This window comes from Mobula hypostoma, chromosome 9 (genome assembly GCF_963921235.1).
Source record: "Mobula hypostoma chromosome 9, sMobHyp1.1, whole genome shotgun sequence".
NCBI lineage: Eukaryota > Metazoa > Chordata > Chondrichthyes > Myliobatiformes > Myliobatidae > Mobula > Mobula hypostoma.
This window is the reverse complement of record NC_086105.1, coordinates 22606288-22625451: the sequence shown is the minus strand read 5'-3', so window position 1 is coordinate 22625451 and position 19164 is coordinate 22606288. Positions and strand designations below refer to the sequence as shown.

Here is a 19164-nt window from a genome sequence, read left to right as displayed (position 1 = left end):
TAGCCTCAGTAGTCTGATCATATTTGTTGTTCTCAAGTTATTAATTGTAGCATTAGAATAATAGTCATGATCAAGCTCCTGCTTGGAATTGTCATTATCTTGTGAAAAATTGCATATTAGCTATTCCATCAAATTTAATAGAAATGATAAAATGAATGTTTACAAATAATTACTATTTTCTCATGCTCAAGCTATATCGTTATGATCTTATGGCAGATGTAAGGTTTATAGAAATTTCAGCTGTAAATTTAGCACATTTGGAAGATGTAAATCAACAACTCAGCTTGAGCATTTTTATATCAAATTTAGCCTCAAAAAAACAGTAATTAACAGTAAGTAGTTTAGTGGAAACCTTTTGCTTATTGTCATATTATTTGAAGCTACTAGATTTGTATTGAACTGTATGGGATTCATTTAAAATGTCAGTTAACTTGGCAGCCCACAAACAAACTCTGTCATTTGATTATTATAGATCGGAAAAGAGTGTTTCTTCTTTAAGCTTATTTGCATTAGGCTTTGTTTGACAGTAACATATGTGGCGGTAGCATTGTAAAGTTGTTTTGCTTACATTTCATACTCCAGAAGAAGATAGGCTGCTCAGTTACTTCAGTGGACTGCACAATCACTCCCAACTACATCAACTGCCACCCCCTCCTCCCGTAGAGCTGATCAGGGACACAACAGACCTGACCTAATTGTACTGGCATTTTCAAAGATACTGTAATTTGTACAGATATTGCAATTTAGACCAGCAGCAGGCAAAGAAGGTTCTGACATAGCTATTATTAAAATAGCTTTGAGAGCTTTGTTATCACAGACAGTTCAAATGGCAGATATTGGTGTACAGTTTTGCTATTCATGCTGCTGTTTAAAGTACATAGCCTATAGCCAACTCAAAAAGAGAACTAATATGTATATTTATGGGTTTGGATTTTCTAATGTCTAAAGTATATAATTTATGAACAATGTAGATAATTTTCAAAATAGTTTGAAAGAGGAACTAAAATTGCAAGTTTTCCTAGTAAGCCCAGGAAAAATCTGTTTTTTTTTAATTATTGAATTAAGAAAGAATACTTGATAAGCTGCGGAAAGATAATGGGTAAATTTGTCGGCCAGTACAAGAAAACTCCTATCATATAGAGGTATAAAACATCAAAGAAGAAAGGAATCTTATTTCAGCATGTTTCTTCTTAAATTGCTATTTATTTGCACCTTGGTTTTATTTTACAAAACTTGGAATGTTCTTTTCCCCCTCTTTGTGTTTACTTTAGAACGCTGTACGCCATAACCTTAGTCTGCACAAGTGTTTTGTTCGAGTAGAAAATGTTAAAGGGGCAGTGTGGACAGTGGACGAAATAGAATACCAAAAGAGGAGGTCACAAAAGATAACAGGGTATGTCTTCAGTATTGTTCACTGTTGTAGTTAACTCCTAGTTACACCATTCCTCCTGTTCCAGTTGCAATATTTCACATGGGCCAAGAATGTTGGAGGGTAAGTTTTAAAGGTAGATGGGTGCCCTCCAGTGATACTACATTTCATGCTCTTTCATAGGTAGAGCATCACTTTAATTCTTTTCCTGTGTCTGTTCCTCATTTCACGTACAAACATCTGCATTCATCTTGCTTGTATGATATTAGAAATGAAAACCTGCTGTTATGGATGTGCACTTTATTTATTTATGTGGAGACAGTGCAGAAAATGCCCTTCCCGCCCAACGGGTTGCACTGCTCGGTGATTCACCTATTTAACCCTATCCTAATCACGGGACAATTTTCAATTTAACTACTTAAGCTACTAACTGGTGGTACTTTGGACTGTGGGAGGAAAGCGGAGCATCTGGAAGAATCCCGTACGTTCACGGGGAGGACATACAGACACCTTACAGAGGATGCTGGAATTGAAATCCGAACTCCGATGCTCTGGAGCTGTAATAGCATCGAGATAACTGCTACGTTACTATGACACTCAGTTTTTAATTCATTACTTCTCTTTATAGCCAAATACAGACTTAACTTCACTTTTTCTGTCCATCTATTGCTCTAGTCTTTGTGCTGCAACTGTTTATGTCCCTTGATGTCCTATGCCATGGTTTCTCAATGCAGTACACTATTACAGTATAAGATGAGTGTCAGTCCTTTTAGACTGTTGATGAGAAGGAATTTAACAGTGGCCACCACACTCAAAGAAGCTGACCTCAGAAATATTTGCCTGATGAGGGTATTGATGAACATTTTTTTTGCACTGAGACATTTTGCTTGCTTATTCCACTGCTTTGCAAATTAATTCTCCATCAGAATGATTGGGTTGATTAATATTTCTTTCTCCTTGGCCTGTATAATTAATAGCCTTGTATAATAATTTAAAGAGGCCACAGGTGTATTAAGAGAAGCTAAACACTTCTTAGTTGAGAAACCGCTTAGTTAGGCAACTGGCCCATTCATCTTGATGATGATGTACTTTGGGGTTTATATTTTGTTCAGCACTTGCTCGAGTAATTATCACTAATAAAACATGCTTGAAAGTTCATTCAGAGCATCTTTAGCCAACTAATTTGAAAAAAGGGAAACAGAATTGAAAGAGAAGAAAAACAGATGTGGAAGAAGTACAATATTTAGTATTTCTAGTTCCACATTTTATATTTGGAATTGAAATATGCTGTAAAGGTTTATGGTGTCACTTGAATCTATTTGTTCTCACTTTACATTTTGAAAAGTAGCAATGCTTTGCAGTTAGTGCAACATATAAGTAAAAAACAATGCTCAAAACATTTTTGTTGTATTAACGTTTATTTTGCATTGCTATATTTTCAGAAGCCCAACATTAGTCAAAAATATACCTACGAGTCTTGGGTATGGAGCAGCCCTCAATGCAAGCTTGCAGGTACATAGTTTAATACGATCTCTGGTTTTAGACTGCCCTGTTTACTGTTTGTAACAAAATGTGTGTTGTAGCTGTAAGATGCTTTCACAATCATTATATTATTCGTGTATCCTAATTTCTATGTTTTAATCTTGATTTTTGATTTTTTTTAATCCTTTTCCTTTTTAGTGCAGTTTTAGACTTAATGCATTTCTCAAGTGGTTAGAAAGCAAGAGGGACACCCTGTGGCAAACTCTGGAATATCAGCTTTGTATCAAATGCTAGATTGATGGCAGCCTCTGTAAATGCATGTGGATATGCATTAATATTTATCTAAGCTGTCATAAATGATTTCACATCATAGAGCCAGGGAATGAGGCGCTCATGGCAAAAATTTTAAAGTTTAATTACAATATATAATTTTTATGCACAAGAGGCAAAATGTCATGACTTTTATTTCGAGGTAAAGTTTTGGTCATTCTTTAAAGTCAAGGAGATGCTTTGTTAGAACATGAATCAGGATCTTTGGAGTTAAAGAACAGTCAGCAGGGAATTGCCACTGGGGTTAAACCATTCAGTACAAGCCCAGCTTAGAAGTGGAAACAAATTGGTTTGCATTTCGAACTTGCTTCTGCTGCTAGTCAAACCTTGTATTCAAAGAGGAGCTGCCAAGGTTCACTTTGCTTTTCTCATTATAGGTGCTCAGTAACCCATTACACTAACCTTTGCAGATAATAAAAAACTAAGATTTTAAACTGTTCATCTCACGCATATCAATAGTCATACTATTGATATCATCTGTCATTAAATTGGTAACATTTTAGCTGACCGTATTTACATTTGTAATGTAAATTGAGATGCAGGTGTCTCAAAGACTTGTGCTGTAATGATGATAATTCAGACTGGTGATTTTTAGAATGTCTGTCTTGACTAACACTCCAGCATTATTACCAGTTTTAGTTCAGCATCTGGAAAAAGAAGAGAAAACTAATTGGAAATAGCTCTCTATTCACCGGTCAGGTTTGTCTCACAGGGGGTCAAAAAAATTGGTATTGATGGCTTCCATGGAGAGATCCACAGGACGAAGCATTTCTTCATTCTGACTGAAAAATCTGATAACATTATTTGATAGAATTTATAAGATAGGAATAAGATTTTTTTCTACATTTATAGAGTAGGTTTACTGCCGTGTGTGTGTGTGTGTGTGTGTGTGTGTGTCTGTCTGTCTGTGTGTGTCCATAAATATCCACAAAAAATTGGTCTTGTATTTTAGTTGGCTTTTATATACAACTCTTTAACTACGTGCAAACATAAATGCAACTAATTAAATGATCATTTAAATCCATTGCTTGCCAATTTATTTTAGAGGTGGTTAGGTAAAACATGAGAATAATTTAATACGTAATTGGGAGATAAAGATAGCAAAGCTATTTATCAAACACAATATAGAAATGCTTGAGGTGAATATATTAATGTTTTGTGTGCAATTGAATTCCAAAAATACACTGATAGCACAAATTGGCTTTATAATTAAAACTAAGGAACTGAATTAATTTCTCTTGAGGACATAAGGAGCTGAAATCATCCCATCCTGGTTGCAAAATTCATGTTTATTTCTGTATTCATTAATTTGATATTTTTAACCTTATTCACATGCATATTAATATGAAAATAACCATAAAGATTATAGTTTGGAAAACCACAGCATTAACGGCAGCACAAAAGAAACAGCTTATTGAAGATAAACAACAGGAATTCTGCAGATGCTGGAAATTCAAGCAACACACATCAAAGTTGCTGGTGAACGCAGCAGGCCAAGCAGCGTCTATAGGAAGAGGCGCAGTCGACGTTTCAGGCCGAGACCCTGACGACGGGTCTCAGCCTGAAACGTCGACTGCGCCTCTTCCTATAGATGCTGCTTGGCCTGCTGCGTTCACCAGCAACTTTGATGTGTGTAGCTTATTGAAGATCTCATCTACCTTCATCATACAAATGGGAAGAAAGTTGCAATCTCATTTATGTGTTCTTAAGTCAGCCAACGTTGTTGGTGGGTGAAAACTTGCATCTGCCTAACACTGAGCTCAGTGTGAGTTGTGTAGCAACGGTCAGTGTAATGGCCATGGTCAGATAATGGTAAGCCTGAGTCTGCAGTTGAACGTGAAAGAGAGGTAAGATGTGATGCAACCTAGCTTGTGTTCTTGATAGGAAGGGATACTGCAAGGAAAAAAGATTGTCAATAATTTATTAACTATGTTTATCAAAACATGAGTAACTGAATTCACACCTGATAGTCATCAGATAAGTGGATATCCTGATCCCAGTGGTTACAAATCTTACAATTGTTCAGTCTGGGGTAGAACAGTAATGCAGCCAACAGAGCTGCTACTTCACAGCTTCAACTAACTCGCTTCAATCCTGATTGTCTCCAGGATTGTCTGCTGCATGCAGCTTGTATGTTTTTCATGGCTGCATGGTGCTCTGGTTTCTTCCCAAAGTCATAGAGGTTAGTAAACTGGGAAATATTCCTGTTGTGTAAGGGTGTAGTAGAGTTAAGAGGAGCTGACTGAGTGTGTGGAAAGAATAATATGGGATTAGTATAAATGAGTGATTTATGGTGAGCACAGACCAAGTGAGCTGAAGAACCTGTTTCCCTGCCCATGTGACTCCATGGCATTCCATTCAGAATAAACTGTTTTCGCTGGCCTTTCTTACGATCACACCGCATTGTTTGTTCCTCAGAGGTCTGTAGCCAAAACGTAGTTTCATGTTAGATCAGATCAGATTCAAAACATACAGTTTGTGTCAATGACCAATGTGGTACGAGACATGCTAGGTGTAGCCCACAAATGTCGTCACACTACTGGCCCCAACATAGCATGCCCACAACTTACTAACCCTAACTCGTATGCCTTTGGAATGTGGGAGGAAGCTAGAGCACACGAAGGAAACCCATGCGGTCACCAAGAGAACGAACAAACTCCTTCAGGCAGCTGCGGGAATTGAACCCTGATCTTAGAGAAGGTACTGTAAAGCATTACACCAACCACTACTCTACTGTGCTGCCCTAGCTAAGTAATATATGTTTGAGAATGGAGGGAGAGAGTAAACAGGGAACTGCTGTTTGTTAACCTGTTATCAGTAAAGGGGAAAATCATGTAATGTATAATGAAGTAACACTGGAAAAGAAAATAGGATTGAGCAGAGCCAGCATGAATTTATAAAGGGAAGGTCATGTTTGAATAATCTGTTGGAGTGCTTTGAGGCTGTAGGTATTAGAGACAGAAGAAGCAGTGGATTAGATTAGATTAGATGTGGTGTATTTAGATTTTCCGAAGATCGGACAGGGGAAACATGGGATTGGGTGATATAGATTGGGGATTAATGAGCAAACAGAAAGCAAAGACTTTCTCATGTGCCTTTCTCAGAGTGGCATTGTGTGACTAATGGAGTACCTTATAGATCGCTGCTAGGGCCCCAGCTATTCATGATTGGCTGAGGGAACCAAATATCAACACAAAAGAGCTGGTCAGTGGCTTTAGGAAGCAGGGGCATTGCATGTGCTCCTGTGCACATCAATAGTGTTGAGACAGAGAAGGTTGAAAACCTCAGATTCCAATGAGTGAACATCACCAAAACTCCTGGGCCAACCAAGGAAGCTCACCAGTGCCTCTATATCCTGAAGAGGGTGAAGAAATTTGACATGGTCCTGTCCGCCTTTAACAATTTTTAATCGATGTGCCATAGAAAGTATCTCTCTGAATGTAAGCAACATTAACTCTCTTCCTTCAGTTAGTCCTGACGAAGGGTCTCGGCCTGAAACGTCGACTGCACCTCTTCCGAGAGATGCTGCCTGGCCTGCTGTGTTCACCAGCAACTTTTATGTGTGTTGCTTGAATTTCCAGCATCTGCAGAATTCCTGTTGTCTCTGAATGTAAAATGGATTTGGATGGCAACTGCTTTGCACGTGACTGCAAGAGACTGTAGAGTTGTGAATGCAGTTCAGCACATCATGGAAAGTAGCCGCCCTTCTGTGGAATCTGTCTATACTTCTTGCTGCCTCAGTAAATCTGCCAGCATTATCAAGGACACTGTGCACTCCAGACTTCTCTTTTGTCCCCTCTCCCACTGAGCAGAAGATACAAAAGCCTGAAAGCACGTATCACCAAGCTCAAGGACAGCCCCTTATTTAAGAAAGGATGTGCTGACATTGGAGAGGGTTCAGAGGAGGTTCACAAGAATGATTCCAGGAAAGAGAGGCTTATTGTATAAGGAGCAATTGATGGCTCTGGACCTTTACTCGCTGGAATTTAGAAGAATGAGGGTAGTTCTCATTGAAGCCTATTGAATGATGATACAGTGTTTTGTGAGGAGGTTGTTTCCTATAGTGGGTGAGTGTAAGACCAGAGGGCACAGCCTCAGAATAGAGGGACGTCTACTTAGAGCGGAGATGAGGAGGAATTTCTTGAGCCAGAGGGTGGTGAATCTGAGGAGTTTGTTGCCACAGGCAACTGTGGAGGCCAGGCCATTGGGTGTATTTAAGATGGAGGTTATAGTTTCTTGAGTAGTCAGGGCATGAAAGGTTACGGGGAGAAGGCAGGAGAAAGGATCAACCATGATGAAATACTTGAACAGACTTGATGGGCCTAATGACCTAATCATGCTCCTATGTCTTGTGATCTTGTGGACAGCTTTTCACTGTATCTCAGAACATGTGACAATAACAAATCATTTCAACTTCAATATCATCCTTCCAAGTTTGCTGATGGTACAAAACTTGGTAAAGTATTTTGTGAACGTGGAGAAGAATATATGGACACTTCATAGACTAGCTACATAAATGGATGAGAACATAGTTATAATATAGCAAGCTATGACACTTTGCACTTTAGTGAACAAAACTTAACTTCACTTCATTGCATTCAGGTGGTAGTAATTTCCTTCACTGTAATTGGGATAGCATCGTAGTGTAGTGGTTAGCACAAAATTTTACAGTATTAGGGACTGAGTTAAATTCCCACCACTGTCTGTAAGGGGTTTGTATGTTCTACCCGAGACCACAAATGTTTCCTCTGGCTTCTCCAGTTTCCTCCCACAGTCCAACAAAGTACAAATTGGAAGGTTAATTGGTTATTTTAAATCGTCTTGTGATTAGGCTGGGATTAAATCGGGGGTTGCTGGACAGCACAGCATGAAGGGCCGGAAGGGCATATTCTGTGCTGAATCTCAATAAATAAGTGATAAAAACAGAGAAGTGATGTTTTTTTAATGATGATCGATGAAACGCTGATGTTGAAAGTGGTGTTTGTACACTTAACTAAACTTCATGTGCAACAACCAATTAGTACGTCAAATGATATGTTCCCTTTAATACAAAAACATTCTAGCATAGATGTTGTTACAATATATAGGGCTAGGTGAGATCATGTCTGCAGTATTATATATAGTTATGGTCACCTTGGCTAAATCTGGAAATATGCTTGCTACAGAAGGTGTGCAATGAAGATTCATTGTATCATTTCCTTGATAGTGGGTTTGCTGTATGAGAGGAATTTTGGTAGTCTGCATCAATATTCTCCAGTTTGAAGAATGAGAGGTGATGTTGTTGAAACTTACAAAGCTCTCACAAGGAGTACAGAGTGGATGCAGGAAAGATATTTTCCCCTGGCTCTGGGCCCTGGAAACAGGGGCCACTATTTAAGAGAGAAGGAGAAACATCTTCACTGAGACGATGGTGAATTTTTAGAATTCTGTACCCTGGTAGGCCGTTAAATTAATTCAAAATAAAGGTCATAGATTTCAGGATATTCAGGAAATCAAGGATTTTGGAAGAAACTGAGGATGAGATGGGAAATTAGTGATCAACAATGAATAACGGCAGTGTAGCTTGAAGGGCCATGTTGCCTACTTGTGCTCCTAATTCTTTTGTTCTGATGTTTATAAAGTTCAGTGTTAACACCTCTTGCAAAAGGTTAGTTAGATAAATGTCAATGAAGTGAAATATGATTAAAAATATCCTTGTGAATGTGGCAAGGAACTTGGGAGTTGTTCAAAACTCTGTAGGTTTCTCAGATATACCCGTAAATTGCCAGAGGCTGTCTTGTCCAAATGGAAGATATCCAAGGGAGGATTGAAGTGGAAAGTTCTTAACAAAATTTCAGGTTGTCAAGTATGCATTCTGCAAACCAAAGTAGGACATTGCTAATTAGTTTTTTTAAAAGGATAAATAATAATATTCCGTTGGCATCTGACGAAGCTGATTATTGAAATAATATAAATTTGTCCCAGCAAGGTAACGCTAGTATAGACCAGTATTGACACACCTTCTGTCTCTTCAACTTATCCTTTCTGTAGCTGTCATGCTGATAAATATGAATGTGGTGACATAGGAATGGAAAAGTAGAATAGATATCATGATATGAACAATAGCAAGTTCAGAGCTATGAAATGAGAAATTTGGGGTCAGCGGAAACAGGTTAAGGACGTTAATACAGCTTGATAAATGAAAAGAAAAGATAATTAATTTGTGTTACCTGCACAATATCCTGAGCCATCTCTTGGAATGAGTGTTAATAGGGATTTTTGAAAATTAGTGTAACTTACAAATCAGGGCTCCATTCTAATTTTCAAAGCCAAATGTTAAGCAAGTTGTTTCTGATGTGGACATAGCAGTTCACTTTTTCATTATGTGTGCCCCTGAATATTTCTTTAGCCAAAGAATGTATTCCATTCACCACTTTGGTCACTTTAGAAGAGGATTAATTTTTATGTTTGAAAGAATGAGGCCCTTTACTAAATTTCATGTTATTTTATAAGAAAGTGAAATACAATTCTTATGTTCCTAATAAAATAATTGATTGGCATTATGAATTATACCATCCTTTACCGGAACATCCAAAAGTACAATTGAAACAAAAATCTAGGTTAAGGCTGTCATCAGGTAACTTGGAAAGTACGGCAATTTTGTGAATGAAAATCTGCAAATTAATCTTGGAGCTCTGGATGTGAGTATGTGGTTGGACTAAATACTGGAATGAAGAAGCAAAGATATTGAGCCTTTTTTAAAAGAATGCATAGAACATGTTTTCAGTTTGGTTACAAAAATATTCAACAGCTTATGACACAATGTTTTTAACTATGAAGCTAAGTTTTAAATGGGAGCAATCAATACTGTAATGACCAGGTTGATTCACTTCCCCATTTGGGGAAAAAAAGATATAGTATTCAACAAAGTTAAATTTAATTTTGATCATTTTAAATGTTTAATAGAAAATTGATATTTAATTACAATATATTGTCAATATTTATACAGTAATGTATCATTGAGACTTCTCACAAGGCACTCTTAATGAAGCTCAGGAAATCTGTCATCCTAAATGCAGACTTGAAACAATTAGGCTCATCAATTATTTTATGCTTATTTTTGGCAGGCTGCACTTGCAGAGAGTAGTTTACCTTTACTTAGTAACCCAAGCCTGATAAACACCACCTCCAGTGGCTTACTGCAGGCAGCCCATGAAGACCTCAATGGTTCACTGGATCACCTCGACAGCAATGGGAATATCAGCCGAGGATGTTCTCCACAGCATATGTAAGCATCTGCAACACATATACGTTAGTTTTATTGGCAGGCACAAAGAAGTATTTTGTTCACTTTTTATTATAAAAGCATAACAAGGATATCTGGCTTCATTCTATAATCTATCTCTGTCTTCCGTCTACAATCTATATATAGGCCAGCAAAGTATTTTGCACCTTGTTGTTGGTGTCAGAAAATTCTAGTGCATGAACAGAAGTGATTACATATTCAACTTTAATTACTTGCAGTCCTATGTTGGAGGGTTTTATATGTTATGTTTTATGCAAAAGGCCACTGTTCCAGTTAATATTTTGTAGCTAACTATGTGATTGATTATGTTAAAATCTTTTCTAGACCATCTTTTAATGGAGCAGTGAGAGTGATATCATTAAAAATTAATGTTCTGTGGGTTTCAGAAATATGCATAAAGCTTTGAAAAGCCTGGTCCTAATCAGTGATGTCAAACATGTGGCCATTCTTTGTTTACTGACTTGCAGTGGGTGAACTCATTATGAGAATTCCCTTTAACTGGCTATAATGGAGGCACAAGGCAGAAACAGGCTGTCTTTTCTAAACATTAATACAACTGCTGCGGTAAGAATACAGGTATTTACAGGAACAATAACTCCATTTATCAATATAACAGGCATAATATTTTTTTCAGAAGACCATAATTATCTTTCACCTGTAATAATACAAAAGACATACATATGAGTATATGGGTCACATTTGTAAGCTATTAGATGTATGTGTGGATCTCTGTATAAAAAATCATCTGTACATAATGTAACATCAGCCTTGTTTGTCTTCACAAATATAAATATAGCAGCAAGTTTGAAATACTGATAATTGTGGATCAGAGGAAAAAGGGAAGGCGAGTCCCCTGCTTCCCTTTCTCCTATGATCCACTCTTTTCTCTTATCCAATTCCTTTCTCTCCAGCCCTTTATCTTTTCAACTCACCTGGCTTTGCCTATCACCGTCTACCTATCCTCCTTCCTCTCCCCCCCTGACCTTTATTTCTAGCATCTTCCCACTTCCTTTTCAGTCCTGAAGAAAGGGCTCAACTCGAATTGTCGACTGTTTCTTCATTTCCATAGATGCTGCCTGACCTGCTGAGTTCCTCCAGCATTTTTGCGTGCATTGCTTTGGATTTCCAGCATCTCCAGACTTTCTTATGTAAATGTAGCATCTGTAAGTTTCACTCAGTCAAAAGTTGTAGCCAGCATTCTCTTTTTATTTGGGGAGGATGGACAAGTTGAGGCGGGATATTAACTAAAACAGAAGGAACCGGAAATTCTTGTGAGGAATGATAAGGCAGTGGAAAATAAAGTCATAATGTGGGCAATTGTGATTTGTGTCAATGGGCAAAAAGGCTGCGAAGACAAACTGGGTGGTATTGCCTGTTTCGGTGCCATATGGCTCTATGGCTATAACTCATTGCAGAAGAATGAAGGTAACTCACTTAGTAGCTGTATTTTGGCATCAGTTCTGGAATAGTTTTAGAAAGCCATGGTAAAACTGCAAAATAGAGAATGAATTTTACTTTGCTTCTGAAGTACCGCCACCATTTTCAAGCATTAGGTGGGGTACAAAAGACCTGTGAGAGGAGGGAGAAGGAAATGCAGTTCAAGAGATGAGACTTCTGTGGGGCGTCTGTTGTCACTGCCGCCCTCAACAATTCCAAGCCCATAGGATGAGAGAAATCCAAAACCACTGGTGCAAAATTTGCCTTTGGTCTCTAACTAAATGCATGCTTGAATCTGCTGTAAAGGATGTGGATGAGAAGTAAGAGGAGTCTAAGAATTAGTGTTGTCATAAGTTGTGGGAGAAATTAGTTCTATAAATTCTCTGGCTAAAAATTTGTCGATTATAAGGTAACCATAATAAATGTCGTCCATTCACTGAATAACAGTGTTGAAGATGGACAGCCATATCAAAGGTCAAGAATGAAAGGGAGACGTAGATTATCCTTGTTACACTTAAATAGGAAGTCATTTGAGGCTTTGATCTACAACAGGACAGAATTATAATTGAGGAAATTTGAAAACAAAACTATGGTTGTGATGGGCATGATATTAGGGAGCAACAACACAGCAGGGAGAAAACAGGTTGGAGACAGCATTTATAATGACAAGGAGTGAGTGATCAAGTGTTTCTTTTTAAGAAGAGGGAGAATGACAACAGCTTTGATGGAGAGGAGGACAATACTTTTGGGGAAAGCTGTAATAAAATCAGTTTGTATCTAAAATTAATCTTGTAAGACCAGGACTGCAGCCTTGGGCCAGACTAAAAGTAATATAAGCTACTGCTGATGCTCTGCCCTGTATGATCACAGCATACTCTTCTTCTTAGGAAAGGGAGATTAACGTTCTCCTTAGCACTAAGTGCTGGCGGAGATCGAACTGCGGATTTCTTTATGGATGCCAACTTTTGAGCAAAGTTTATAGTATTTTAAATCTGCAAGAATTCTATTCCCTCCATGTGATTCACTATGGCAGACAACCATTACAGATATGCTCTCTTAAATGAGATTGTTCCCACAATGATGAACTACTAATTTAATTTTACTGGATTAAAATAGGTGATTTTTTTCCAGCACATGATTTCATTAGTGACAATGAAAATACATGATCCAGTCCCAAAACACCTATAGTAACAATTCTTCAATGATTTCATGTAGCTAATAAACATTTTAACTAGTTTAAATGCCGAAGTTCATTATCAGTTTGTTAGCTCCACTCATTTTGAGGAAATAGCTGCATGGTAATAAAGAAATTTCTTTAACATTCTGCTTTGTGTGCTGGTGAATTATCATGAGCACATATTTGGTGGAGGGGAAGGTATGGTATTTTTAGTGGTGGCGAGAGAAGAATAACATCGTAACATGCAAAAAAAGGCTGGAATTGTTGGAAGCATAGAAAAAGTGAACTCCACGGCTGTTGCAGAATCGTTAAAGATATTTCAAAGAAAATTATATGTCTTGAAGATGCTGTGGTGGAATTATCTGTGAGTGATGACGAAAGGTTTAGAGCAAAATTATAGTGTAATAAGTTGTTTGTTTAATTGAATTTTGACATGGGAACTGAATATGGATTCACACCAACACAGTTTGTAAAGTCACTATTCATTGAATATCAAATCAGAAGCTGTTTAGGTAGTTTGGAGAAGTCTATTCTATGAATATATCATCAAAAAATTACGTGAAACAAATAGTAAAGGAGCTGCATCAACAACATTGGTGTCAGCAGGATCGGTCCATATGATGTGAAGGCTTTTCCATAACACAATAAGATACAGAGCAGAATTAAGCCTGTCCAGTCTGCTTCACCATTCAATCATAACTGATTTTATTTTTAATCAAGAGTCTCCAACCTGAGGTCCACTGACCTCTTGTTTAATAGCATTGGTCCGTGGCATCAAAAAAGTTGGAAACTCCTGCGTAGAGATCTGTCAGCAAGATACATAACTGGCATGTGGAGGAAATATACAAGGATAAGGGTCAAGTTATGTGGAGAGACTGCAAATGCTGCAGTTGAATTTTCACCTGAGAGCAGGTAAAGGGAAAAATTAATAGTTTACAATCATGTTTGCCCATTATTAACAGATCAGTAACAAACATAAATAAATATAAAGTAATTGGCACATGCAGTTATGATATGTCAATGAGTTTAAGGAAGTGTGATATGATACAGAATTAAGTGTCTAAAAGGATAGAGGAAGGACATTCAAAAAACACCTTTCAAATAGGAAATGGATATACTGTATCAAGGGGGTAAAAGTGCTATATGAAAAAGTTAGAGAAGTTAGACAAAGTGAATCTCTTCTTTTGAAGATTTGGCAGACATGAAACATCACAGTAAGGAAATTGTGCCAAGTAATCATAAACTCTGGTTTCATTCCAGCCAAAGCATGACGTGTAATCCTGGGCACCACTGATATGGCTTCAGAGAGGGTGCAGCAGATGTTTGCCAGAAAGGGTGACCAAATGCAATCATATGGGGAGGTCACATAGCTGGCAGTGTTCTTTTTCAAAACAGCAAATGTTAAAAGGAGATTAAAATCAAGGGTAGTTACGTCATAAGGATAAGAAAGTTACTGAAATTACATTGGGCCTTGAGAACGTGGGGACTGTTACCAACTTTGTGCTCCTTAACCAAGGAAAGATCTACTTGCCTTGGAGAGGATTTAGCAAAGACTTATTAGATTGATTCTTAAGATAAAAATGTGATCATTTGAGGAAGGATTGCATAGAAAGAGAATGTATTTCTCATGTTCAAAAGTTTAAACAGTGATCTTATCAAAACAAGGCTATAGAGGGTAGAGACTCGAAGGTATTTCTACTGGTTAAGGAATCCAGAGGCTGGAGGATGAAAGGTGGAGTTGGCCTGACTTAGCTTAAGAGGCTAACAGTATGCTGTATTTATATTGTATATTAATATAATGACATATTCTAGGGTGCTTCACTCATCCACAGTTGGACAAAGAAAGATACATCAGGGCAGTCAGAGATGGCCTACTAAACTAAGAAAGAGGAGGAAATGGATTATTTGTGAGAGAATTCCAGAAATTTATATAGCAGAATGGTAACATTGGAAACTGGGGTTGGATAGGAGAACAGAACTGAAGGAATCTGGAGTTCCCATTTGGTTATAGAACTGGAAAGATGAGTCCATGGAGAAATTTGATTACAAAGATTTGAATTCAGTATAGGTGATTAGGGATTAGAAGTCGATGTACAGCAGCAAGCTCTGATGTGATAGATAAATGAGATTTATTATAGGATTCCTTCAATCGCACAACATGCAAGAAGGCATGGTTATGTTCATGTTGGCCATAACAGAATCAATGAAGGTTTCAGTAGTAACTGGGCTGAGGCAGCAACTGTCATGGCATTGTAAGGAAGCAGCCATTTAAAATAAGCAGTAAGTTGCTTTACATTTGACGAAAGGACGGTTTTTACGAGATTAGTGGCACCAGTAGTGGCTATTCGGTGCTGGTTAATGTGACTACAGGTAGAAGCCTCCTCTATTCTTCATTCTGAATTCTGCAGCTTCACAAATGAACAGTTGATTTACCTCCACCTTCCATCCCCCAACCTCGGGAAACTTCCAAATGGGGGATGGAGATGCACAAGGACTAGACATCTGTAGTGAAGTTATGGCAGAGGAGCCAAAGAACCAGAAGTTGACAAAATGGTGGAGAGCATGTGAGGTGTTCTTGATGTAAATGGGATGGGACTAATAGGAATATTCAGCAAAAGGGTCTCTCTGTAATCAAGTTTGAGAAATTTATGGGAGGAAATCTTGGCAGATAAATGCATTAAATATCTTTGCAAACATATAAAGTACATTCTCTGTTACTGTCTTTTTAATCTATAAAATAAACTCTTTGTCTGCCGTCTGTCTGTTGTGTTCTGCTTTGGGGCAGTTCCTACTTCATCAGGCACATGAAATTGATGGATCACTTACTGGGAAAGGAAACTAAGGCTTCTTTCTGTTCTGTTACTTATTGTTTTTATTCTTCAAAGTACATTCTCCTAAGACGGATACAGCCAATGATCTTTAGAATAGGTAAAAAGTTCTAACAGATCTGGACATCAATCTTATAACTAGTGAGAGTGCTGGTCTCAGCCCGAAATGTCGACTGTACTCTTTTCCATAGATGCTGCCTGGCCTGCTGAGTTACTCCAGTACTTTGTGTGTGTTGCTTGGATTTCCAGCATCTGCAGATTTTCTCTTGACAGTGTTCTGCCCTCCATTTCCTGAAACTGACTGGACTGCTGCCAAAAATCAAGTCAAGTCACTTTTTATTGTCATTTTGACCATAACTGCTGGTACAGTACACACTAAAAACGAGACAATGTTTTTCAGGATCATGGAGCTACATGAACAATACAAAAACTACACTGAACTACGTAAAACAACAGAAAACTACACTAGACTACAGTCCTACCCAGGACTGCATAAAGTGCAGAAAACAGTACAGGCATTATAATAAATAATAAACAAGACAATAGGCACAGTAGAGGGCAGTAGGTTGGTGTCGGTCCAGGCTCTGGGTATTGAGGAGTCTGATGGCTTGGGGGAAGAAACTGTTACATAGTCTGGTTGTGAGAGCCCGAATGCTTCAGTGACTTTTGCCAGATGGCAGGAGGGAGAAGAGTTGGTATGAGGGGTGCGTGAGGTCCTTCATAATGCTGTTTGCTTTACGGATGCAGCGTGTGGTGTAAATGTCTGTAATGGCAGAAAGAGAGACCCCGATGATCTTCTCAGCTGACCTCACTATCCGCTGCAGGGTCTTGAAATCCGAGGTGGTGCAATTTCCGAACCAGGCTGTGATGCAGCTGCTCAGGATGCTCTCAATACAACCTCTGTAGAACGTGGTGCGGATGGGGGTTGGGAGATGGACTTTTCTCAGCCTTCACAGAAAGTAGAAACGCTGCTGTGCTTTCTTTGCTATGGAGCTGGTGTTGAGGGACCAGGTGAGATTCTCCGCCAGGTGAAACCAAGAAATTTGGTGCTCTTAACGATCTCTACGGAGGAGTTGTCAATGTTCTGCGGAGAGTGGTCGCTCCATGTCCTCCTGAAGTCAACAACCATCTCTTTTGTTTTGTTCACATTCAGAGACACGTTGTTGGCTCTGCACCAGTCCGTTAGCTGCTGCACCTCCTCTCTGTATGCTGACTCATCGTTCTTGCTGATGAGACCCACCATGGTCATGTTGTCGGCGAACTTGACGATGTGGTTCGAGCTGTGTGTTGCAGCACAGCCCTACTGACTTGCACTGGAATACCATCACTGAACCATGATTCAGCCGGTGGCCAAGTGTCCAGCTGAGTGCAACCCAATACTTCAAGTCTGTCTTCTGAACCTAGGCAGTGGTGGTGGGGTGGAGTTGAGCTCAAATGTTTTTGACTCTTTAAAACAAAAACAAAAATTCAGTCCAAGGAGGGAAGAAAGAAGGCACTGTGGCACACCAGGCAGAGTTGCTGACTCACAGCACCAGAGACCTGGGTTTAATCCTGATCTCGGATGTTGGAGTATGCATATTTCCCTGTGACACCGTGGGTTTCTTCCAGGGTTTTATTCCTCCACATGCCAGTTACATGTGGGTTGGTAGGTTAATTAGCCACTCTAAAATGCCCTTAGTATGTGGATGAGTGATGCAATCTGAGCGGAGCGGATAAACATGGGAACAATAAAATTGAGAAAAGTGGGGTGCCACTGTACCAACGACCCAGGTTTAATTCCTGCTGCTGCCTGTAATGTGTTTGTATGTTCTTCCTGTGACTGTGTGGGTTTCCTCCGAGTGCTCTTGTTTCCTCCCACCAGCCAAAGACATACTGGTCAGTAGGTCATTGTAAATTGTCCCATGATTGGGCTGAGGTTAAATTGGGATTGCTCAAAATGCCAGAAGGGCCTGTCCTGTGCAGTATCTCAATAAAAAAAATATATAAATAAGTAGTTTGTCATAGAGTGATACAGCATGGATACATCACTCAGCCATGCCGACCGTTTACCATCAATCCTTCTTATCCATGTGCCTATAAATGTATTTTATTTGTTACTATTGTACCAACCTCAATCTCTTTCTCCGACAGCTCATTCCAGGTGTACACCACTCTCTTTGTGAAGAGGTTGCTCCTCGGGACCTGACCCTCTTACCTTAAACCTATTCCCTTTAGATTTTGGTTTAGAAAGACTGTGTGCGTTGGTCCTATCTATCTCCCTTATGATTTTACAAACCCCTTTATTCCTTGGAGCATAGATTAAAAGTGCTTTATTTATCAGATGTGCATCGAAACATACAGTGAAGTGTATTGTTCGCATCAATGACGAACACAGTTTGAGAATGTGCTGGGGGTAGCTTGCAAGTGTTGCCATGCTTTTGGTGCCAACATAGGATGCCCGCAACTTATCAGTCCTAACCATAACCTGTACATCTTTGGAATGTTGAAGGAAACCTGAGCATCCAGAGAAAATCCACACCATCACTGGGAGAACATACAAACTCCTTACAGACAGTGGAGGGAATTGAACTCCAATCACACATTGCAGGCGCTGAAAGGAGACCAAGGGGTGACATTGTCATACATTGTACATGCTCATCCATACTGGTTATATATGTAAATAATGAACAACAGTGGACTCAGCACCAATTCCTGTGGCTCATCACTAGTTACAGGCCTCCAGTCCAAAAAAAAAACAAACTTCTACCTTCACCTACTGCTTCCTGCCATAAAGTGCATCCGAGTAGCTAGCTGTTTCTGAATGGCAAGTGATATAACCTGCTAGTCTTGGCCTATCATGTGGGGCAATGTCCACTGTCTTGTCCTCATTAATCCTCCTTGTTCTCTCTTTGGAAACATCTCTAAAAATGGTTGATAGTCAGCATTGAATGAGTGGGTCTATTTGTGTCCTATATCTGTCTCTGACTCTACGTATGAATGACAAAAAGACCAGGCCAAGCATAAGATAAGTCCAACAATTCTGAAGCTACTGCCTATCTTGCACAATGGTGGTGTTCCACAGAGGTTTGTGTTGGGACTGCTTCTTTTTACATCATATGTCAATGATTTGGATGACGGAATTGACGGCTTTGTGGCCAAGTTTGTGGATGATACAAAAGTAGGTGGAAGTGTAGGTAGTTTTGAGGAAGAAGTGGCAACAGAAGGAATTAGACTGATTAGAATAATGGGCAAAGAAGTGGCAGATGGAATACAGTTT

The 19164-nt window shown here is 38.9% G+C and overlaps 1 protein-coding gene across 8 annotated transcripts in view; it reads left to right on the top strand.

Annotated features, from left to right (window-relative positions):
- foxp2 (forkhead box P2) overlaps positions 1–19164 on the top strand; it is a 762934-nt gene that overhangs the window by 719189 nt on the left and 24581 nt on the right. For all 8 annotated transcript variants that reach the window (XM_063057872.1, XM_063057869.1, XM_063057875.1 and 5 more), the window contains 3 exons: positions 1272–1393; positions 2812–2881; positions 10288–10448. In XM_063057872.1, coding sequence (XP_062913942.1) covers positions 1272–1393; positions 2812–2881; positions 10288–10448 — 353 coding nt within the window. The remainder of the gene's footprint in view (positions 1–1271; positions 1394–2811; positions 2882–10287; positions 10449–19164) is intronic.